We start from the raw sequence: 24,455 nt of genomic DNA, 5'->3' as shown, positions 1-24,455 counted from the left end.
GACTGAGATTTGAGTTCGGCCCCATTCTTGCAGATAGTGGGGCCTTTTTTTCCTTGGTGAGTAGATAACATATAATCCTCTCGCACTACTTTGCAAAGGTGGGTAGTACTCAGTTACGTTTACTCAAGTAAGTACGATCAGACATTACTTTTTACTTCTGCTTGAGTCATTTTGTAAAGGAGTAACTTTACTCTTACTTGGGTAAAAAAAAAAATTGTGCCTCTGTGAGTAACAAACGCTTCAAGTCGACCTCAAATATATGTAGTTTGTGTTTCGTGATCCTTTTTCTCCAGCAGTAAATACTTGTAGTACATTTTCTTTGGCAATATTACAATCTTCACATCATTACAAGTTGAGTTTCTCATGATTTATGCCACAGCCGAAACACAGATCAACATTTCACGCTCAAACCGCTGCAATACTCACGCAACTCTTTGTCTAAGTACTTTTTTTTACTTTGACTCGAGTATTTAAGTGGGTCACTACAACTCTTGCATGAGTACTCGATCCTCCTGTTAACTCTGCTGCTTTGAATAACGTTCTGGCTCGAAAAGTAGTGGGAAGAAGACGAGCTTATTTACTCCCGACCCCCATTCATGAACTTGAATAATAATGTGGTTGCTACAATAACATAGTTTGGTCCTCGGTGTCTTAGTCTAAGTCAGCATAACAAGTGTTTACCTATTTAATACCATGTTAGTATTACTGTTATTCATCATCATCATCACGACCCATAGAGCATTATGTACAAAGTGCTTGAATGATTCACAACATAATCCACATTTATTCATGAAAAGTATAGTAATAACAGACTGACTGATGCTCATGATAACAGGATTTAATGTGTATGTATGAGGGGAGCTGCCCCCAACTGAGACCATGTAAGTCGCGAACGATCCGGCTCTTTTGAACCAGTCTTTACAGTGAACGACCTGAACGGGTTGGCGGAGGTGAAAGGTTCTTTTTTTTTTTTTTTTACTCCTCTTTGGGAGATGGGGCGTCGCTTTAGTTGTGCATGTGCTTATTTTGCAAAACAAAAGCCACTGCTGGAGTGGGGCGGACGGAGAGAGGAGTGGCAGAGGGACAGTTTGTGAATGCACTGCACTTTTGGGTCTGATGTACAGAACTACCTCACAAGAATAATTGGTAAGAGTATAGAGTTCGGGAGAGTCCACAGTTACCATGGAGATCAGCCATCTTTGCAGCTGTTAGCATGCATTTCCATAGACTAACATTAGCTAAAAACAGTATAAGAAGTGGAGAAAAAAGCCGTGGAACAGCTCCGTTAGCTGCTGAGTTACTGCTGGTAAATACATCTAACACACTGTGGTGTCCGAGTGTTTTAATGTCAACAATAACTCCAGTATTTTAACTTTTAAAATCTCCATTCATTTACAATTGCTGCTAATCCCATAATGCTTATGTAATGGCCGTATTACAGTTAGTGGGTGTGGGACTACCTGTATGACCCACAAACTCCCAGTAATCCAATCTACCAAACAACGCCACCCTGGGTTATAGTGCCAGGGACACTTTCAAAGAGGACTCGCAAGTTCGTGACTGAGTGGACCAGGAGACGTAATTGAAAAGCCACAATATTTATTTAAATCAGTCAGTGTGAAATACAGTTGGATAGATTCTATTTAAAAACACTATAGGCCTCATTCACACATAAAACCAAACATTTGTACCATAGACCACGTTTCCCAAAGCAGCAGCCCCCCCCAAATGTTCCAAGTCTGTGCTATATGTCCTACCGGAGAGTCGCGCCGGTCCACGCGGTGTCGACTGGCTTGGCACGGCGCGCCAGCTGCGCACACAGATGCAGCCAACCTGGGACCAGGGCAGTGTCCGCGCTAGTCTCTAGCAGTCTTTACACCGTATCGTTCGGATTGGGGGCGAAGGGGCGAAGGGGATCTGGAGCCAGGTGAGACGGGAGAGGGAGGAAAAGGGATTGGGCGAGGAACAAAAACTAATGACAGGAGAAGGGACCAAGGGGGAAGGAGCCAATGTAGAAGGGACCAACGGAGAAGGAGAGGCCCGCTCGGATTCCAATCCTGAGAAAGGTACATTTTTAGACACAATTGATCCTATATGGCTGTAGAAAACCTGCGCAGCAGGGAAGAGCACACGTAGCCTACTTACCCAAAAAGCGCTTCGGCGCTGCACGTATTTGAACGGAGAACGCCAAACGGATGGCGGAAACTGAGTGCCACGCTAAATAAGGGGACGCTAATTAGTGAACTGGAATAACAGATTAAATTTAATATTAACAAAGTTCTTACCGGAGTGTGGCACGAGCGAGGCGCGGCACGAGCCTGGTGCAACACAGTCGTGCGTAAAAGCACTCGCCTGACGCTGCGCACTACAACCAGCCCCAGATTAGGATACAGTTTTAACAAATTACGATATTGTGCACGGAGACGGCTTACCGGGGCTTGGTTAACGGAGATGCGTGCAGCACGAGCCGCAAAGTTGTTCCAAAGTGACTGAGCCAAGCTGTAGAAGCGAACACACACGCTGTGCGTCAAAGGAAGCTGGAGAGAGGAGGTTTGTTTTAGTACGACGGAATGAACGAAAGATTATTTGACACGCAAGGTACTCACTGTAGAACGAGAACGCTTTCGGATGAATTGCTGATTTTAAGACCGAATGGATCGGCAATGTTTGTTTGGCAAGGCTCCAGTCCGGCTCGTGCTGCTGCCAGCTCCCAGGCAGCGGGTGACGTCAGAGGCGAGAGAGAGCTAGCGCAGGTGAGGTACCCACCTCTTAAAGGCTCAGTCGGCACGCCATAGGCCGCCCGCAGTTAAAGGGGCCTACTACCACACTCTACCCCCCCATTTTCATCGTCGCCCCGACGATGGGGCAACAGGTTGTTCCAACGACCTCACAGTGGCACCTGCCGTGTTTGACACGGTCTTCTAAGCGTCCAATGTTGACCGTGGCATGTTGTGTGGATTAGGGTGGCAGCCAGCAGTGGAGCGCGTCGACCGCCGCACCTCCAGGGTTTCAGCATTGACGGGTGAAGACGGTTCAGATCTTCTAGGGGAAGTACAGACAATTTCCCCCGCCGTATCGGGGACGGGAGGCAAAGCAGGTTGTTCAATAGGTTGGCTTTGAAGTAAAGGAGGAGGATGACCAGAAACAACCCACAGCTCTGCATCACAAGACTCATCTGATAAGCGGCGAGAGGGCCCGGGTTGGCCATCGCCTTGATTGACTACATGTCTTTCTGCGCCAACAAACACCTTCAATAAGGACCGATGGACGGTTTTGACCTTCCCATGGTCATGAGCAGGGGCAATGGTGTACACAGCTCCACCATTGTGAGCTTTCAAGACAACATGGGGAGTGGAAGACCACAAGTCTTGTGTCTTACAGCGGCCTCTAACGCCAGTATTACGCAGCAAGACCATTTCCCCTATGTCCAGAGAGTTCTCGCGGATGTTCTCGTCATGTCGAGCCTTCCTACGCCCTGCAGCAGATCTCAAACGTTCCTTGGCTCCTTCAAAAGCAAGCTGCAAGCGAGTTTGATGCTCTAGGATCCAATCATGATGGTCTCCCCCAACAGGGTCGTCCACCTGACCAAGCAAGAAGTCGACTGGAAGCCGGGGCTCCTGGCCGAACATCAAGAAGAAAGGGGATTCTCCAGTAGAGTTGTGGGGTGTTGTGTTATATGCATACAGGACCTGTGGCAAGCAAGAGCACCAATCACGCTTACGAGAAGGTGGCAAAGTGCGAAGCAGGTTGTGTAAGGTGCGATTAAATCGCTCACACTGCCCGTTCCCACTAGGATGGTATGGAGTAGTACGCGATTTTGAGATGTTATAAAGGTGACACAGCTGTTGCACTAGCACATTCTCGAAACTCCGCCCCTGGTCGGAATGAATTCTTGCAGGAACCCCGAACTTTGAGAACCACTCGGTCACTAAAATCTGCGCAACCGTCAAAGCTCGCTGATCTCGAGTTGGGAACGCCTGTGTATACTTGCTGAACACATCCGTAATGACCAACACGTTCTCGAATCCTCTGGATGATGGCTCGAGCAATGTAAAATCCAAGGCCAAGATTTCGTTGGGCCTCGAGGCCAAGAGGTGGCCCATAGGGGCTCGAACTGGAGGCCTGGAATCCTTGGCTATCTGACAACGGGTACACTGTTGGCACCACTGACTCACGGCCTTCGACATTCCAGGCCAGTAACACCGTGCACGTAGAAGGGCCAGGGTTCTCTCCACCCCTTGATGGCCATGTGCATCATGTATTTGGGTCAACACTTCCTCAATCATGACTGCAGGTAACAACAACTGAAGCACAGCTTCGCCACCATCAGGGCGAAGGATTTTACGGTACAACAATGAGTCTCTTTCAACAAGCCGATCCCACTGACGAAGCAACACCATCGCGGGTGGTGACAAGCGCCTTCTCTCCTCAGGATTTGGTTCCTGCTGCTGCCTCCAAAAGACTGCTACTTCCTGAATAACAGGATCCGAGTCCTGAAGGGCACCGATATCGGCCAACGAGTGACCTGGCAAAGCGGACACCACAGCCTGGGTTACTTCAACTGATGGTAGGGGCGGAACTCGCCGCAAGGAGAGAGGAACCACAGTGCCTGGAACCAGACCTGCCATATCCGCTGAGCCACACTCCTGTTGGCGGGACAGAGCATCTGCGTTGCGGTTACTTCGACCCGATCGGTATCGCAGCTCAAAATCGAAAGCAGCGAGCTGTGCCGCCCAACGCTGCTCAACGGCACCAAGTTTAGCAGTTAAAAGATGACTCAAAGGATTGTTGTCGGTGTATACAATGCAGCTATGTCCCAACAAGTATTCACGAAATTTTTCGGTCATTGCCCACTTAAGGCCCAAGAGCTCAAGTTTCATTGAACTGTAGTTTGTCATATTCCGTTCTGCTCCTCGTAGACCCCGACTAGCGTAGGCTATGGGCCTCACCTTGCCTCCTTGTTCCTGCGAAAGTACTGCACCTAGGCCGCAGTGGCTCGCGTCCACCTCAAGGATGAAAGGCAAGGTAAAGTCGGCGTAAGCCAGCACCGGTGCACTGCTGAGTCGCTCCTTCAAGCCATCGAAGCCTGCTTGACATTCCTGGTCCCACGTCTCCATGCTAAACCTAACAGACCTCCTCTTGGACTTCCCTGACAACTCTGCCACCTTCCGATGTAGCGGTGCCGCCAGCTTGGCGAACCCATCCACGAAACGACGATAGTAACTCGCAAAGCCAATAAATGATCGTAATTCGGACACCGTGGTGGGCACTGGCCACTCAGCGACCGCCTTAACCTTCCCTGGATCGGTAGCGACTCCTTTGTCAGAAATGACATGTCCCAAGTAGTTAACTTCCCGCTGAAAGAAACTACATTTCCCAAGCTTCACTTTTAGACCCTCTGTGTGTAATCGACTCAGGACCCCGTCAAGCCTCTCTAACTGCTGATCTAAGTTGGAAGAGAAGACAATGATATCATCTAAGTAGAGGAGCAATGACTGACCCTGCTGGCTACCGAAAATCCTTTGCATCAGCCTTTGAAAGGTACTCGGCGCATTGCAAAGGCCGAAAGGCATCCGGTTCCATTCAAATAGGCCAAAAGGCGTACAGAAAGCGGTCTTTGGACGGTCTCTCTCCACAACAGGCACCTGATTGTAACCGCTCGCTAGATCTAGAGTAGAGAACCAGCAAGCGCCGGTAAGGGAGTCAAGAGATTCCTCTATACGCGGAAGCGGGAACGCGTCTTTCCTAGTTTTGGAGTTCAGCTGACGATAATCCACGCAGAGGCGTAAAGTGCCGTCTTTCTTGCGCACGAGCACGATCGGGGAGGCGTAAGGGCTTGAACTTTCGCGGATGACTTGCGCCTCGAGCAGTTGGTTTATGTGTTCTTTCACGACCTCGTACTCTGATGGTGGTATGCGGCGGTGTCTTTGTCTAATCGGAACGTCGTCAAGCAACGGAATCTCATGAGAAATCAAATTTGTACAGCCAAGGTCCTGGTTGTTGGCAGAGAAGACAGAGACGTGTTTTCGCAGGAGGGAACGAGCAGCTTCATGTTGTCCAAGGGGCAAGTAGGACAGGTCAATGGACTCAATCTGGTCAAGGATCGGAGAAGCAACACCATGGCCAGCAACTTCAGCGGCAATGGTGGACACCTCAGCGACACCAGAGGGCAAGCTAACAACCCGGACACTGTCCAGCGTGCCAAGAGCAGTGCGGGGATACAAGAGCACATCTGCAACACCCACATTCACTACAGGGATATAAGCAGTGCCATGATCAACGCGGACCAAAGCTGGCGATGCCAGAAGGCCCGCCGGTAAACCAGACTCAGGTGGTTCGAAAAACACAGTTCCACTGGAAAATTGTTCTGAACATGTGGCAGCAATCAACTTTATGGCTCCACCCGGGATACAACAGGCTCTCTTCCCTCTAACCCGGACACGACCCGGTTTAGTAGGCGTGGTGTGAGCACTAGCAACATGACACTTCTGCATAGCTTCTACAAGGACAGTAGGGAGCGAACTGGGCGACTCTCCAAACAATGCAGATCCATACTGGCCGAAGAGCTCGAGATAACATTTCCGGATAATGTTCATCCCCAGCACACCGGGTACCTGAGGGGGAGTCCGCCCAGGAGGGTCCCTAACTACCAAGACGCCACACTGGGGCATCGACTTCCCGCTAAGATTGACATCAAGCTCGAGGTAGCCAATATATGGGATGGCCAAACCATTGGCGGCTTTCAATTCCAACCAATGGCAGGCTTTCAGACGCTCCGCACCCCAAGGTTCAAAGTTCTTCCTAAAGAAACTCTCGGTAATCGTTGATACCATCGACCCAGTGTCCACAAGGCATGGCACGGTGGCGCCTCCCATACCTATGTCCATGTGTGGGCATGAGGAAATCAACTTGGGAGCGTCTTCAAGCCCCCCCCAAGGATTATGTGAGCCAGTAGATGCCCCACCCGAGCTGTGGCTCGACAGCACGGTGGGCGCTAGTTTTCCGAATGCTGATGCTGTTGAGAGCGACCACGCCCAGAAGAATGCGAACGAAACGGAACCCTGGGTCCATCACACTCCCTGGCAATGTGACCTGGTTGCTGACAGCGCAGGCAGATGATTGGACCAGAGCGGGGTGAACGGCCGCGCTGGTGATGCTGCGGGGCCTGTAAGCGCGAAATACTCTCCGTCAGCTTGTCCAGCTGTGCCTGCTGCTGTTTCAAGAGCTCTTTCATTTCGCTGACTTCAGTGGATGGCGGGGGATGGCCCGACTGCTGGCAACCACCCTGTACCGCAAACTGGAGCCCTAAGGCTGAGGGGACAGAATGGCTTCGGCCCCTTACAACCGCAGGCAACCCCTCGCGCTCCCACCGTATAGCCTCGCCTCTGACGTCAAGGAGCGTGGCCTGCGGAAACTGACGCACATATTGTTTAAGGTCGCGCCGAAGAGCGCCATCTAGGACCTGTTCAACGAATTGATCTCGCAAAAGGATTTCTAAATTTGCAATATTATTGGGAGCGCGCTGTTTAACTTTTTCCATAAGAGACATAAGCGCAAGTGAGTACTCCAGCAAACTCTCCCCTTCCTGCTGTCGGCGCGAGAAAAATGCTTCTTGCAATGCTACGTATGATTCCACGCAGCCATATAGGTCCTGCAAAATGGCAGTAATTTTGGTTGGGTCGCTCCGTTCTTCAGCAGAGCGATATTTTATTTCCTCGCGAGCCTCTCCTTCTAAATGGTCAAACAGAAAAAATGCTTCGTCTGCGGAAGACAAATGCCGAGCTCTAATACATGCCTGGGCCTCTTCTAACCACTCACCAAGGCCAATGCCCGTTCTGCCTCGAAACATGGGGCACTTGCGGTCACGTGGAATAAAAACTAACCTCTCAGCACCAGAGTCCCTACGCGCTGAAGGTACAGGTGGTGCAGTAGACTGACTGGATGGCCCAGCAGTAGCACCTTGACGCAGGGTTTCATTGTCGGTTTGTAACTGTTTCACTAATTCTTCTAGCTCACGCAGTCGCTCTTCCATATTTTACATAAGGGGCACAGACTTGGACCACAAATGGGGACAACTTTCTACTGCTTTCACAATACCCCAACACAATTTACTTAAGACAGGAGGTAAATATCAAGCACAATTTTCACATTAATGGCAATGAGCTATTCAATCTGGATCTAAAGCAGCTGTAATAGTAATAGTTTGAGGTACAAACACAGGTTAAACAGCACTGCAAAAACAAATCATGCAAGGGTCAAAACATGCACAAAATAGTAAATATTGCAACTCAATAAACATGCAAACATAACAAAATGCCCTTTAACTCATACACATTAAGCACCTTTACTTCGCTAGAATAACAGCAATCACCAGAGTGCTAAATTGTACTGTACTCTTTACTCCAGTCTAAAGTTAGTGTTTTTTTTTTTCTTTGTATTGTTTTTTTTTTTTTTCCAATTAGGTCTCGGTCCAACTCAATCGTATCCTGCCAAGACAGCGCCAAAACTGTAATGGCCGTATTACAGTTAGTGGGTGTGGGACTACCTGTATGACCCACAAACTCCCAGTAATCCAATCTACCAAACAACGCCACCCTGGGTTATAGTGCCAGGGACACTTTCAAAGAGGACTCGCAAGTTCGTGACTGAGTGGACCAGGAGACGTAATTGAAAAGCCACAATATTTATTTAAATCAGTCAGTGTGAAATACAGTTGGATAGATTCTATTTAAAAACACTATAGGCCTCATTCACACATAAAACCAAACATTTGTACCATAGACCACGTTTCCCAAAGCAGCAGCCCCCCCCAAATGTTCCAAGTCTGTGCTATATGTCCTACCGGAGAGTCGCGCCGGTCCACGCGGTGTCGACTGGCTTGGCACGGCGCGCCAGCTGCGCACACAGATGCAGCCAACCTGGGACCAGGGCAGTGTCCGCGCTAGTCTCTAGCAGTCTTTACACCGTATCGTTCGGATTGGGGGCGAAGGGGCGAAGGGGATCTGGAGCCAGGTGAGACGGGAGAGGGAGGAAAAGGGATTGGGCGAGGAACAAAAACTAATGACAGGAGAAGGGACCAAGGGGGAAGGAGCCAATGTAGAAGGGACCAACGGAGAAGGAGAGGCCCGCTCGGATTCCAATCCTGAGAAAGGTACATTTTTAGACACAATTGATCCTATATGGCTGTAGAAAACCTGCGCAGCAGGGAAGAGCACACGTAGCCTACTTACCCAAAAAGCGCTTCGGCGCTGCACGTATTTGAACGGAGAACGCCAAACGGATGGCGGAAACTGAGTGCCACGCTAAATAAGGGGACGCTAATTAGTGAACTGGAATAACAGATTAAATTTAATATTAACAAAGTTCTTACCGGAGTGTGGCACGAGCGAGGCGCGGCACGAGCCTGGTGCAACACAGTCGTGCGTAAAAGCACTCGCCTGACGCTGCGCACTACAACCAGCGCCAGATTAGGATACAGTTTTAACAAATTACGATATTGTGCACGGAGACGGCTTACCGGGGCTTGGTTAACGGAGATGCGTGCAGCACGAGCCGCAAAGTTGTTCCAAAGTGACCGAGCCAAGCTGTAGAAGCGAACACACACGCTGTGCGTCAAAGGAAGCTGGAGAGAGGAGGTTTGTTTTAGTACGACGGAATGAACGAAAGATTATTTGACACGCAAGGTACTCACTGTAGAACGAGAACGCTTTCGGATGAATTGCTGATTTTAAGACCGAATGGATCGGCAATGTTTGTTTGGCAAGGCTCCAGTCCGGCTCGTGCTGCTGCCAGCTCCCAGGCAGCGGGTGACGTCAGAGGCGAGAGAGAGCTAGCGCAGGTGAGGTACCCACCTCTTAAAGGCTCAGTCGGCACGCCATAGGCCGCCCGCAGTTAAAGGGGCCTACTACCACACTTAGCGATATGACGTCACATTCCCGAACTCTATTACATTGACAAAAAAAATCATGTTTTACTGATCTTTGATAATACCACCTTCGCTTCAGATCAAACATTTATAATACATTTAATTATAATAGCAAAATATTACATCCACAAAATGAAATGGTGTGAAGAAATACCCTCATGGTTCCACTTTAAAGAATCTGATTTAAAAATGTATTTGGCCTCGCTTGAGAAAATGAATGTAAATAATAAAAAACAAATCAAATCCATCACTCTTCTTTAAAAATACAATCTTATTGTGAGTTAGCAGACCTGTGTTTTTGTTGTTTTGTCTTATAGATTGTTTATTTGAACATAAACATGTTTCATTGATGTGTAGGATGATTTTACTTGAAAATGAGCATATTGTAGTAAAGTGTATTACTTTGCACTGATGTTAAATCAGCTCTGGCGAAACAGCGAGAGAGCGAGAGCACCCGGACACTCCCAGCGCCAGCTCTCTCCAGGTGTAAAGGTTTTAAACTACCCCCCATTTCAGGCTACCCCCCGGTAATTTGAAATCAGTTTCAAGTTGCCCCCAGGGGTAAAATGAACGCGATTTCAAGCTACCCCCCCCCTGATTTTAGATTACCCACCTCTCAACTTTCTTCATCCATAAAATACCTTACAGAAACCGCGGTTGGAGCCGTAACCTTAAGGATAGTGGAGTTTAAAACTAAAGCTAACCTTACCTTAGCCCTAACCTTAAGGATAGTGGAGTTTACGAACTAAAGCTAACCTTACCTTAGCCTTAACCTTAAGGATAGTGGAGTTTACGAACTAAAGCTAACCTTACCTTAGCCTTAACCTTAAGGATAGTGGAGTTTACGAACTAAAGCTAACCTTACCTTAGCCTTAACCTTAAGGATAGTGGAGTTTACGAACTAAAGCTAACCTTACCTTAGCCCTAACCTTAAGGATAGTGGAGTTTAAAACTAAAGCTAACCTTACCTTAGCCCTAAACTTAAGGATAGTGGAGTTTAAAACTAAAGCTAACCTTACCTTAGCCCTAAACTTAAGGATAGTGGAGTTTACAAACTAACCCTAACCTTACCTTAGCCCTAAACTTAAGGATAGTGGAGTTTACAAACTAAAGCTAACCTTACCAGATGAACAGTTACGAGAGTTGTAGCTATTATTAGCAATTAACATCCGGGCATTTTCTATTTAAAGCCACACGGTGTAGAATTTAACTTATAAATAAAATTGAAATACCAGCATTTATTTTAAGATAGATCATTTCATCAATGGAAAAATACCTCATAAATGTACAAACAAACATGTGTTTTTGCTGTGAGCGGCTCAGCTCTCCTAAGACACGACTGTATCTTTACCGGGAGTGGGTGCGTCTCCAGCTCGTCTCCATGGAGATGTGACTAAAGTCAGGAGAATTTGAGATTAAAATAGGTTATGTCCTCATCCAAATCCATTGTTTAATTATTCCCTGCAGTAACAGCATTTTTCTGTGTCGGTGTGTCCCTTTAATACAGCCGTGCCAAACAAACAATACATATTGCGGCGGGGGTAATCTGAAATTAGGGGGGGGTAACTTGAAATCAGTTTCAGGTTACCCCTGGGGGTAATTTTGAATTTGAGGGACGAGGCAGCTACAGGAGCCCGGACCTCACATCTTCTACCTGTTCGCTCAGCTCCACTCGGACTCCGCTCCTGGCCGCCTCTGAAGGGACATCACCGCCCACTGCCTCCTCAGTCCGCCCCGGTCACCTCCGCCGCTGCTGCCGCTGCCCCACAGGAGCTCAATGAGCAGCATAGGCAGTTTGAAATATAAATATAAAATACTAATGAAATAATACACAATGGTTAGGCATACAGTTCCCCAACCCCTTGCGCGAGGGAGAGGCAGATTAAAAGTTAGGCTACGTGAATGAGAGAAATAGAAGCTTTATCGGGTCCTGTGATTGTGTGATTATATTGTGTGAAATAGTGACATTTTTGTCCATTCGGAGGGTAGGCTATAAGGGGGGAAAAAAAGCATAATCGTTCAAAAGAGCCAGTCTTTTGAACGGTAGTAAGAGAGAACATGATCCTAATGACCAGCTCGCCACAGAAAATGCTAGGTATTTCTGCAGTGGGTAATAAAAGAATAGATTTGGATGAGGCCCCAACCTGTTGTCCCCACTCCCGGTGAAGTCACAGTCATGTCTCAGGAGAGATGAGCCGCTCACAGCAAAAGTAATGTTTATTTGTTCATTTATGAGGTGTTTGTCAATGGTGAAAATATCTGTCATAAAATAAATGCTTGTATTTCTATTTTATTTATTGGGTAAAATTCTACACGGTGTGTCGCTTTAAGCATTATGCATTTTACTCATAAAATTTTTTAGTAAAAGTGCTTTGCTAGCACAGTGGGGAAACATGCTCAAACTGGAGGAGACAGAATCCTCAAATATGGCATTTATCTCAGCACCATAACATATTTATTTTGGATGTTATACATTATTTGGATCTTTGTTTCAACTCAGGGTCTGTAAACAAGTTCATTCTGGTGTAAACCGCTGCATTACATCGTCCTAATCGACAAAGCAGGGGAGATCGGGGCTATTTGTCACTCTTTCTTGTCTAGAGTTCACGGCTCATCAACAGAAAATCCCACAAAAGTCAGACCAGCACTAAATGAAAACTTGATCCCTTGACTTGAAGTAGAACGAGCTCATTATGGCCGACTTCTTCCTGTAACCGTAAGGAAATGGCAGCTGGCTCCGGAAGTTCCTGGCTCCCATATGGACTTTCTATTTAAACGCTTTGGCCTCTCTTTAAGTCATAATTGAACACAGGCTTATCATTCTGACCTCCACGTGTTTGTCTGAACATGCGCGACATCGTCCTATATATAGTGGAGCTGGCCCCCAAAAAACCTTCAAATTGCTAACACGGCTGAGCTTCGTTAGCCTGTCGCAATGCAGGCTAGGGGAAAACCCTCTGTCCATCACTATTTACAGTTTATGAGCAGACCTCGCTTCCTTTTTTTCTATAAAATGTTAATAGCCGCCAAACACAACAAAATCGACTGTGACAATGTTCCCCATGTTTTCGTTTTTTTTTCCCGAAATTTGATAAACCTCTGTAACTTCTTTGCTTTTTGAGATAAAAGGACAAAATATGTTTTAAAACACCCGTCACTCATTTGAACTGTTGCCAAATGGTCTATGAGGTGTAAAATGAACAAATTCACCACATAACCCAAACATATATGGCCTCTATAAACGCTAATGTTAAAACTGATAATAAAAACATATTAGACACAAAAGAACATTTATACTCCATGTGTGACACTCACCCCTCAGTCCGTGTAACAAATGACCCAGAGTGTCCGCGAACAATGTAGGCCCTCCTTCCTCTTTCAGTGAAAAGCATTGAATCGGATTCATACGGCATTGAATCTGAACTTTCCTAGATGGTTTTTGCGACATTGTTCACAATCTTTGCTGCATGGATTCATTGAAAATGTTATGGCCTGGTACATGTCGAGTTGACCCCTTTAGGAAATAAGTAATGAAATGGGCATCGGCTCTTTCTGCAGTTGTGGCATTAACCCCATACCTGAACCGAGCACATTTCCTCCGGTTTGGCTTTACCCCAGTCCAAAAGCTTCTGGAAAAAAAGCTGCGAAAATAGCAACAAAACTGAGACGAAAACAATGATGGAAATGTGACAAAAAAAGTGAGAAAACATTGACAAAAAAGTGACGAAAAATTGATGAAAAAAGTGGCAAAAATGTGACAAAATGTGACAAGAAATTGACAAAAAAATGACATAAATGTGACAAAAAATGACAAAAATGTGATAAAAAATTTGACCAAAAAAATGTGACAAAAATTGGACAAGAAATTGACCAAAAAAATGACAAAAAAATGACGAAAATGTGACAAAAAATTGACAAAAAAATGATAAAAAAAATGACAAAAATGTGACAAGAAATTGACCAAAATTTGACCAAAATTTGACCAAAAAAATTACAAAAATGTGACAAAAAAATGACAGAAATGTGACAAAAAAAAACAAAAAACAAATTCACGAAAAAATGACAAAAAAGTTATAAAAATGAGTTGAATACCCAACAAAAAAATGATGAAAAAAAAATCGGATGACGTGAGGAAAAAGATCCTCTCGGTTCAGGCGGGAGTTAAGAGGTTAAAATATAGTATTTGGGCATTAAATGTACTTGCTTCTGCCTGTGTAAATCCGGTGACGGTATAAACACTGTGACTGCATGTGACTGTTTGTTTTGTTCATGCTTTTTTCCTTTTTGTTCTTGTTTTTTTTTTTTTTTTATTATTCTATTTTTTTTATCATAGTTTTTATTCTGTTTGTATCATTGTGTTTTGTTTGTTATGTTTGTACAGCCACTAAAATAAAAATACAAAAATAAGAAGAAATAAAAACAAAAAAGACAAGATAAGCTAGCTAATATACAGTAGGCTGTGTATTTTGTCTTTTGTTTATGGCACAAACAAAAGGAAAGCTCTCACTACAAAAATAACCAAGACATTAGGCTACAGTTTGGGAAAAGGCATTAAAACAAGTCAAAATTGTCCTCTCCTCATGTCTTCAGTGCAAATGAGAAAATGATAATTGGAAAAGAAGAAGAATACCAATATGTTACAGTACCAGCATACAGCGCCCTCTAGTGTGGACCCGTACACACGGCGACGGCAACACGACGGGGACAACTCTTCTGTTTTAAGTCGAACTAAACTAAAATGTTAGTTGTGGTCCTGTGAAGAAATGGGATGCTACTAGCGTATTAAGAAAGTCAAGAAGTTCCACATAAACTCGCCCAAAAGTGGCACATTTTCGATTTTTTCCCCCTCACAAATATGCTAATTTCTTTCTAACAAATGTGCCGCTTTTTTTCGGACATATTTGCTTTTTTTCTCATAAATTGACTTGTTTTTGTCCCCGTCACTACATGGTCCTGATCCGCCGTGGTAAAACAGAGCTTTTTCCACACAAAAACTTCTAAACTGCACAGATCACAACACTAGAGCGTAACCTCCCAACAGTAGGGGGCGGTATGCGCCTCAGCTGTTGGATGCCACGCGCCAATACACGAAAGAAGAAGGAGCACAACACTGAAAAATGGCTGCTACAGGACTAGCTATAGATCGAGAGACTTTCTGCTGCTCCATCTGCCTGGATTTACTGAAGGATCCAGTCACTATCCCGTGTGGACACAGTTACTGCATGAGCTGTGTGAACACTCACTGGGATGGAGAGGGTAAGAGCTACAGCTGCCCTCAGTGCAGACAGAGCTTCACTCAGAGACCTGTCCTGGTGAAAAACACCATGTTGTCTATATTAATGGAGGGGCTAAGGCAGAGTGGACCTCCAGCTGCTCCGGTGTCTCCCTCCTCTGCTGCTCATGGAGATGTGTCCTGTGACCTCTGCTCTGGGAGGAAGGTGAAAGCTGTCAAATCCTGTCTGCAGTGTCTGGTCTCTTACTGTAAAGAGCATCTTCAGCCTCATTATGATGTCGCTGCGTTAAAGAAGCACAAGCTGGTGGAGCCCAAAGAGAACCTCCAAGAAAACATCTGCCCTCGACACGACGAGGTCATGAAGATGTTCTGTCGCACTGACCAGCAGTGCATCTGTTACCTCTGCTCTGTGGACCAACACAAAGGCCACCACACAGTGACGGCTGCAGCAGAGAGGGCTGAGAAGCAGAGAGAGCTCCAGACCGTCCAGCAGAACCTCCTCCAAAGAATCCACCACAAAGAGACCGATGAGGAGCGGCTCCAACAGCAGATGAAGAACAGCGGTCACTCTGCTGACGCAGCAGTGGAGGACAGTATCAGGAGCGTCAAAGAGCTGCTCCGTCTCTTAGAGGAAAGAATGAGTGAAGTGAAGCAGCAGGTCAGATCTCAACAGGAAGCTGAGGAGCACAGAGTCAAAGAGCTTCAGGGCAAAGTGCAGCAGGAGATCACCGAGCTGAAGAGGAAACTCACAGAACTGGACACACTCTCACACTCTGAAGACCACGTGCACTTTTTACACAAGTTTACATCTCTCTCCAAAGTCAGTGAGACTTCAGGCTCTGTAAAGAGCAGCCAGACTCCTCCCCCTTTTCAGGACACAGTTAGAGTCGTTGTGTCAAAGCTGAGGAGGGCACTCCAAGAGACCAGTCTGATGGATCCACCTGCTGAGGTTCACAAGCCAAAAGAGAAAACTCCTAACATAGCTCCTCAGACCTCCCAGAGACACACAGTATGCACGGTTACACCGCCCCCACAGTCCAACTGCCGGGACATGATGTTTCCCTCTCAGGATATTGCACCACCATCACCACAGAGCTCAGAGGAGTCGCCAGCTCTCCGTGGTCAAAACTTGACTGTTCCACAACCTTCTCTTTCTAATTATTGGAAGTTGAAAAAGTATATTGGCAAAATTACATGGGATGAAAGGAGCATGAACGACAGACTGGAACTGTGGTCTGATGATCAAATTATACACGTGCACTGCAGACAGGGGCTCCGGCCTCACTCATTCAGGTTCACCAAACTCCCCCAAGTCATGAGCAGAGAGACTCTGCGCAGACCAATCTATTTTGAGTTTTTCACACCTTATGAACATGTCTTTACGATCGCCGTTTCCTACATGGACATAAGAAGAGACTGCTCCTCTGACGAGTGCAGCTTCGGAATGAACGACAAGTCATGGGCACTGCAGTGTCTCCCGGATCACAGTGTCTTTTGGCACAACGGAAACAAAGTGGAGATTCCAATCAATGGCAATTTAGCCGGCGTCTTTGTGGATTTCAAAGCTGGTATCGTGTCTTTTTACAGACAGCCTTTGGAACTCGAACTCGTTTACACAGTCAAGACCAAGTTCATCCGACCTCTCCTGGCCGGGCTCCGACTTGATGATACCGGCATGGGGCTTCGTCAGTGTAAGCGTATGTTTTTGGACACACGCAATTGTGACTAATGACTCCAAGCTAATGCTATCCATCTTTTTTTTTTACTCCTTTGCTTAGAGTTTATAGTTTTAGAGTTTTTGATATTAAAAAAATAATGAACAGCTGTTTGTCGATACAAAATAAAAAGGACCTAAGCAGTGACGGTGTGTGGGCGTTTTATCCCCCTTGTATATTAAAACATAAATGAAGTCTCTTATTTCCTTTTACTTTTCAACCTGTTGTCATCATTCTTAATGCTAGTCTGAGTTTGTATTAGGAATTTAAGCATTTTCCCCACACTGGCAAATATATTGACTTGTAAAGTTTATAGTACAGCTGTTGTGTTATCTTCAATCTTATCCAGCTTGTAAAACACAAATGTAATTGCTCTCTGCAGAATATTAGCCTCATGTGGGCTGTCGCTGTGGGCCTACACAGCTGAAGTTTTCAATTATGCCGTGTTTGGGTGTTTATTAAGCTATTAACCCCTACCGCAGGGGTAGGCAAGTTTGCGTTAAGGTGGGCCGATTTTCATCTTCGCCAAAACACCAAGGGCCGAACCTCAACAGCTTAAAGTAAAGAACTTTTTTCTGCAAATGCCAAAGTTTTACATCAGTGGTTCCCAAGTCGGGATCCAACGTTACCCTCGGATGACAGGCCCAAATAACCCAAATAAAACCTTTATTTGTCATATCGTACAAAATATTGTGTTTTCCCACACAGGTTTTTATTGAACAAGCAGTAGATATGCCTTTAAATCTGAAATTCCATGCAGTTTCAGAGAGAAAATATTGAAAAAGAGTTGCCAATAGACTCGGGACCCTCTGAAAAAGGTTCTGCGACCCACTTTTGGGTCCCGACCCACCAGCTGAGAATCACTGTTTTACGTTACATACTGTAGGACCAAGTGGGATGTTCTGCCAGGGCATTATTTAAAAACTGACACTATTTCTTGCATTTTTAGAGTACTGTAAAAGGAATTAGATCTCTTGTTTGCATAATAATGTTTCTCCACATAATCTCGAGGGCCAGAGGTTCTGTGCTGGAGGGCCTGACGTTGCCTACCCCTGCCCTACCGGAACCGAGCACATTTTCTCCGTTTTTGGCTTTTCCCAAAATCTAAAACCTTGAAAAAAAGGTGTCAATCTAGGGACAAAACGAGAAAAAAAACAAGGATTAAAACACAACAAAAAAGTCTCAAAAAGTGACAAAGATGTGACCAAATTGCAACAAAAAAAATTGCAACAATGAAATTGTAACTAAAAAGGGACAAAAATTTGAGGAAAACATCGCAAGGAAAATGAAACATTAAGATCAGTTTTGTAGGCCTTCAAATGAGGTGTTACGCTGCGGCCTAAAGTCCTCCAGTCGAGAAGATAGATTTGGGTAAAGCCGCAGTGGAGAAAATGCACTCGTTGAAGGCGGCTGGTAAGGAGTTAAATAAATTAAGTATTCTAAATTGACAGACAATCAGTCCTTTTACTCTTAGCATCCGGTCCAGAGGTGGGTAGCACTCAGTTACATTTACTCAAGTATATTTTGAAGTAACTGTACTATTGCAAGTAGTTCTTTCAAACATTACTTTTTACTGCTACTTGAGTAATCGTAAAATGACGTATCTGTCTAATTATCTTGAGTGTGAAAACAAAATTGTAGCTTGTGCCAGTGTGATTGAATTTTAACCTCTTTGCACCCGCCTTAACCAAGTGCATTTTCTCCACTTCGGTTTTACCCAAATCCACAAGCTTACAGCCTACAGGCCAGTGTAGCGCCTCATTTGAAAGCTAAGACCTACAAAACTTATCTAATGGCATCTTTTTCCTTGCCTTGTTGCCGTCACTTTTTTCACGTCCTTTTTCATCAAATTTTTTGTCGCTCTTTTTTGTGGCTTTGTTATTGCGTTTTCGTCACATTTTTGTCAGCCTACTATTTTGCTGACCTGTCATCGCTTTTTTTGGTCACTTTTCAATACTGTTTTGTTGCGGGTCCTCGTTTTTTTTTTTTCTCTCGTTTTTGTTGCTTTGAAGTTTTTAGATTTGGTTAATGCCAAACTGGAGAAAATGTGCTTGTTCAGGAGGGGGTTCGGTAAAAAAAATAAAAATAAATAAATAAATAAAACAAAAAAATAGAATAAAAAATTAATAAAATAAATAAACACGTCGCCATTGTGGAGGGCGCCGATATTAGCCTATCAACATATATGTATATATTTCTATGATCAACACACGCACGATCGATATAGCGGGGTATCAACCGTGTGTGTTGATTGGCTAATATCGGCACCCTCCACAATGGCGACGTGGTGTTTTTTTCTTTCTTTTTTTTGACCGATTGACAATTGTTAAATTTTTATTTGATTGTGTTTTCTTTACTTAATTCCTCATTGGGATTTATTTTTATATGTTTTTTTTTTTTCTTTTCACTCTTCCCATAGACGTAGAGTGATAGCCGTTCATGAAAATGACACTAGATGGCGCTCAAAAACAGCTAAAACTTTTTGTAGCCTCAACTTGCAAATACATCGGTGTAGCTGTAGTGCAGCAGATTATCTCGAGTTAGCCCCAATTAAGCTAGTTTGCTAATAATAAATCTAGCTAATGTGTTTATTATTGTCATTCTTATGTAGCCTAATGTGGGTCAAATCAAACCGGCAGTGATAACACTGGCAAAGTGAAGACAAACGGGTTTACACAAAATACTTTTAGGTTTTATAGACCTAGAGGTATTTACGGTTACAGTGAAAGGCCCTAGAGTTTTTAAAAAGTACTGACGGTGAAATGTCTGGCTAGTTTGTGTTTACATCAGCATTGCTTCTTGAAAGATGTGAAAAGTGCTTATGTGAAAGTACTTGTGAACTTTTTAATGAATGAACAAATATATATATATATTTAGCCTATATCTGTACAGTACCAATGAACGTACTGTTATATTGCTAATTTCTGTTCAACAAACAAAGCTGACGGTCCCTTTAAACAGCTGCAGATTCAAACGTAAACAGTCCGTCCCCCTCAGGCACAGGGGCGGGCTCTATTCAAATACTTCCTGGTGTTTCTCGTCTGTGATTGGCTGCTGCAGTTGGGGTTGGACCTTCTGGAGCAAATAGAAGCAGAGCAGCTTCAGCACCGACACAAACAACAGAGGGAAAAGAGAACACGCATGCTCGGCGGATTAGACCCTGAAAAATGGCTGCTACCGGACTGGGTATAGATCGAGAGACTTTCTGCTGCTCCATCTGCCTGGATTTACTGAAGGATCCAGTCACTATCCCGTGTGGACACAGTTACTGCATGAGCTGTGTGAACACTCACTGGGATGGAGAGGGTAAGAGCTACAGTTGTCCTCAGTGCAGACAGAGCTTCACTCAGAGACCTGTCCTGGTGAAAAACACCTTGTTAGCTGCATTAATGGAGGGGCTAAGGCAGAGTGGACCTCCAGCTGCTCCGGTGTCTCCCTCCTCTGCTGCTCATGGAGATGTGTCCTGTGACCTCTGCTCTGGGAGGAAGGTGAAAGCTGTCAAATCCTGTCTGCAGTGTCTGGTCTCTTACTGTAAAGAGCATCTTCAGCCTCATTATGATGTCGCTGCGTTAAAGAAGCACAAGCTGGTGGAGCCCAAAGAGAACCTCCAAGAAAACATCTGCCCTCGACACGACGAGGTCATGAAGATGTTCTGTCGCACTGACCAGCAGTGCATCTGTTACCTCTGCTCTGTGGACCAACACAAAGATCATAACACAGTGACGGCTGCAGCAGAGAGGGCTGAGAAGCAGAGAGAGCTCCAGGCCATCCAGCAGAACCTCCTCCAGAGAATCCACCATAAAGAGACCGATGAGAAGCGGCTCCAACAGCAGAGGAAGAACAGCAGTCACTCTGCTGATGCAGCAGTGGAGGAAAGTGACAGGAGCCTCAAAGAGCTGCTCCGTCTCTTAGCGAAGAGAATGAGTGAAGTGAAGCAGCAGGTCAGATCTCAACAGGAAGCTGAGGAGCACAGAGTCAAAGAGCTTCAGGACAAAGTGCAGCAGGAGATCACAGAGCTGAAGAGGAAACTCACAGAACTGGACACACTCTCACACTCTGAAGACCACGTGCACTTTTTACACAAGTTTGCATCGCTCTCCAAAGTCAGTGAGACTTCAGACTCTGTAAAGAGCAGCCAGACTCCTCCCCCTTTTCAGGCCACAGTTACAGCCGCTGTGTCAAAGCTGAGGAGCGCCCTCCAAGAGACCAAACTGATGGATCCACCTGCTGAGGTTCACAAGCCAAAAGTGAAAACTCCTAAAACAGATGCCCCTCCTGCTGCAGCTCCGCGGGCTGCACCACCACAACAGACCTCCCAGAGAGAGGTCCGCACGGCTACACCGCCCCTGCAGCCACAGCCCTTTCAGACGGACGCACCAGCACCACCACAGAACTCTGAGAACACCCGTCTGGATTTTGCTGCTACGGTTCACAAACTTAAATTGAACTATCCTCTCCCAGGTGACATTCCTGAGGGAATCCAGTTGAAGCTACCACCAGAAAGCTGCTCCCATGATGAGTGGTGGAGTTACTTGATGCAGAATCTTGACCGGTTTCCATTGGGGTTCTTCCCAAGTCGGTCATTTCCAGATTACCAGCGACCCCCTCCGCCGCCACAGGACATGGAGGAATGGCCAGCGCTCCCTCATCACAACATGAAGCGGAAAATAACGCCAGCTCCCAATCCTCAACCTTCACCAGCTCTCAATCCTCAACCTTCACCAGCTCCCAATCCTCAACCTTCACCAGCTCCCAATCCTCAACCTTCACCAGCTCCCAATCCTCAACCTTCACCAGCCCCCAATCTACAACCTCCTCCGTCTCTATCTTCCACAGAGGCAAATTATTTGAAGATGAAGAAATACGCCCGCAAGTTAACATGGGATCCGCGTAGCCTGAACGACAAACTGGAACTGTCCAACGAGAACCTCACCGTTAAGCGTATGGCGCAGAGTCAAGGCCGTCGCCCTCACGTGTTCAGATTCACCCAACTCCCTCAAGTCGTGAGTAAGGAGACTCTGAATGGACAGTGTTATTTGGAGGTGTCAGTGAACCCGCATTACGGCAAATCTGTCACCCTCGCTGTCGCCTACAAGGACATGAAACGAGAGGGCTCCTCCGACGAGGTCCGCTTCGGGAGGAACAACAAATCGTGGGCGTGTGAGTTTTTCCGCGACAGCAGCGTGATTTGGCACAACGGGTGCAGTGTGGAGATCCCGATGGGCAACGGCACGCTAATGGGGGTCTTTGTGGATTACAGGGCTGGCGTTCTGTCTTTTTATCGAGAAATGAACCTCGTCTACACCTTCAATACCACCTTCACCCGGCCTCTGGTGGCTGGGATGCTACTCGAGAACGTGGAGGCGAAGGGGACCATTTCCAGACGCATGATTTTGGACCAAAAAAATTAGTTTTGTTCCACACCTCCAATTCAATATCTTTGTGTTTTAGAAAAGTTTAGTGAAATGCTTTTATATCATTAGTAGTTGGTCATACTATTGTCAATACTGCACAAACTGTTACATAAAGCGTGGCTAAATACTAACATGTTTGCACTAGTTTTGGCTTGTGTTTGATTTTTGACTGATTATTGTGTGAAGTGAGTGCCACAATCTTAATAAACATTACAAATGAACACCTGGAGGTCTTATTATTATTATTATGTTTTACTATATTGCTTTTTTTGAACAAAGGGATTTGTCTGGTCTATTATCTTTTTAGCTTTTGCTACCTCATTTACGTCATGGGTTTTGTGTTTTGAACCTACTCACTAAATACACTAAGTTATCATCACTAATCTGACAAAACCAAATTCATACATCCTTATAACAAGCAAATGATGTACTACATTACAATTAAACAAAAAAAACCTTAAAACCTCTTAACCCCCACCTGAACTAAGTACATTTACTCCAGTTTGGCTTCAGCCAAATCTGTAAAGGTTTGAAAAAAGTGTCAAAATAGCAACAAAAATTAGATTAAAAAAGGATGAAAAGGCAACAAAAGCGACAAAAAGCAATGAAAATGTGGCAGACGTTTATACTCAATTTTAATATCAAGTACTTTTCACCACTTTCTACTTAAAATGGTGAAATGGTTTCAATGTCACTCCTATTTGAGTCAATAGTTTGGCTGCTCTTCTCACCTCTGCCGAAGGTATTGCCTTTCGGTATTTTGGACATTTGATAATTGTGTGTATATATATGTATATATATCTATATATATATATTTATTTATTTATTTTTACAACGTGTGTTTTTATACAGAGCAAGTATAAGTAGTAAGTTAATGTCATTTAGGACTGTTCAAGGGTCTGTATCTTATTGAGAATGTATTACTTTTACTCCACTACATTTGAAAGATACTTAGATACTTAATATTCCTCCACAACATTTCTACAAAAGCTCAGAAGTAAAAAGTGCATTTTCTCCAGTGCAGCTTTACCCAATTTTAAAGCTCACAGCCTGGCCAGAGTAACACCATTTGAAAGCTAAGACCAGAAAAACTAATTCAAACTGACCTTTTCCCTTGCGTTATAGTCACTTTTCTTTGCTTTTTTGTTACGTTTCTGTCAGTTTTATGTTGCGTTTCTCTTGTGTTCTGTAATAGAAAAATAACTGCTCGATAGAAGCTCTGATGGGTTTTATGAAATAAAGGTTTATTCAAAGTACAGGGAAAAGGTATGAGGCAAATGCTTCTCACAAAATGTCTCCAGTCACAGAAAAACAGGTTTTTACACCATATACAAAACAAAAGGATGATACATTTGAAAGCAACAGGGTGAGAAACGCACAAGGTGTGACAACGACTTTCTTGTACCCATGTGCTAATTCACTCTTTGCAGCACAATGCATTTCAGTCGACCAGTGTGTCGTGGCCTCGATTAAGGCTCGTCTGTGATTGTTTTGACAAAAGAAAACACACTCTTCATCACCAAGGCTAAATAATGTAGAAATCATTTTTAAATCGCACTTTTGTTTTGTTTTCATCTTTGTTTTTGTCTCACTTTTTGTCTCATTTTGACACTCCTTTTCAAGAAGCTTTTAGATTTGGGTAAAGCCGAGAAAATGTGTTCAGGTGGATGTTAAGAGGTTAAACCACGCCATGTAAAAAATCACCCAATAAAGAAAATTGAAATACAAGCATTTTTCTGACAGATATTTTCATCATTGAAACATCCCTCATAAATAAACATGTGCTTTTGCTGTGAGCGGCTCAGCTCTCCTGAGACAGGACTAACTTTACCAGAGCGGGCACGTCTCCAGCACGACTCTATGGAGATGTGACGAAAGGCAGAAGAATTTGAGATTTATACAGGTTTGGTCCTCATCCAAATCCATTATCTGATTGCGCTCTGCAAAAATAGCATTTTCATGTTGAGCTGGTCATTCGGAGCATATTTTGTACTGATGGCACAGTATAGTCCAAACTGTTACACAGTGTGGCTTTAAAGTAATAATAACCTTTCTGTAGTAATATTTGACCATTACTCTTTGTGCTTTAATCAGTTACTTTGACCACCGCAGGTCATACTGTGTTTATTTTGGAGAGAACAGTTTTAAAAGGGTTACATGAAGGATTA

The 24,455-nt window shown here is 44.9% G+C and overlaps 2 protein-coding genes across 2 annotated transcripts; both read left to right on the top strand.

The window, feature by feature from the left end:
- Nucleotides 1-15,042: 15,042 nt before the first annotated feature.
- Nucleotides 15,043-16,887, top strand: LOC306972794 (E3 ubiquitin/ISG15 ligase TRIM25-like; the record flags this gene model as incomplete). The annotated part of the gene is made up of 1 exon (XM_079569500.1): nucleotides 15,043-16,887. The coding sequence occupies one exon, from the start codon at nucleotides 15,043-15,045 to the stop codon at nucleotides 16,885-16,887; it is 1,845 nt and encodes a 614-aa protein (XP_079425626.1).
- A 3,089-nt stretch (nucleotides 16,888-19,976) lies between these two features.
- Nucleotides 19,977-22,284, top strand: LOC306972507 (E3 ubiquitin/ISG15 ligase TRIM25-like; the record flags this gene model as incomplete). Its single annotated transcript, XM_079569160.1, has 1 exon — nucleotides 19,977-22,284. The coding sequence occupies exon 1, from the start codon at nucleotides 20,041-20,043 to the stop codon at nucleotides 22,282-22,284; it is 2,244 nt and encodes a 747-aa protein (XP_079425286.1). The 5' UTR covers nucleotides 19,977-20,040.
- Nucleotides 22,285-24,455: the final 2,171 nt, after the last annotated feature.

This window comes from Gobius niger, assembly GCF_951799975.1.
Source record: "Gobius niger genome assembly, chromosome: 13".
In the NCBI taxonomy this organism is placed as follows: domain Eukaryota; kingdom Metazoa; phylum Chordata; class Actinopteri; order Gobiiformes; family Gobiidae; genus Gobius; species Gobius niger.
Note: the sequence above shows the minus strand (reverse complement) of the source record. Positions and strands in the feature narration are given on the sequence as shown.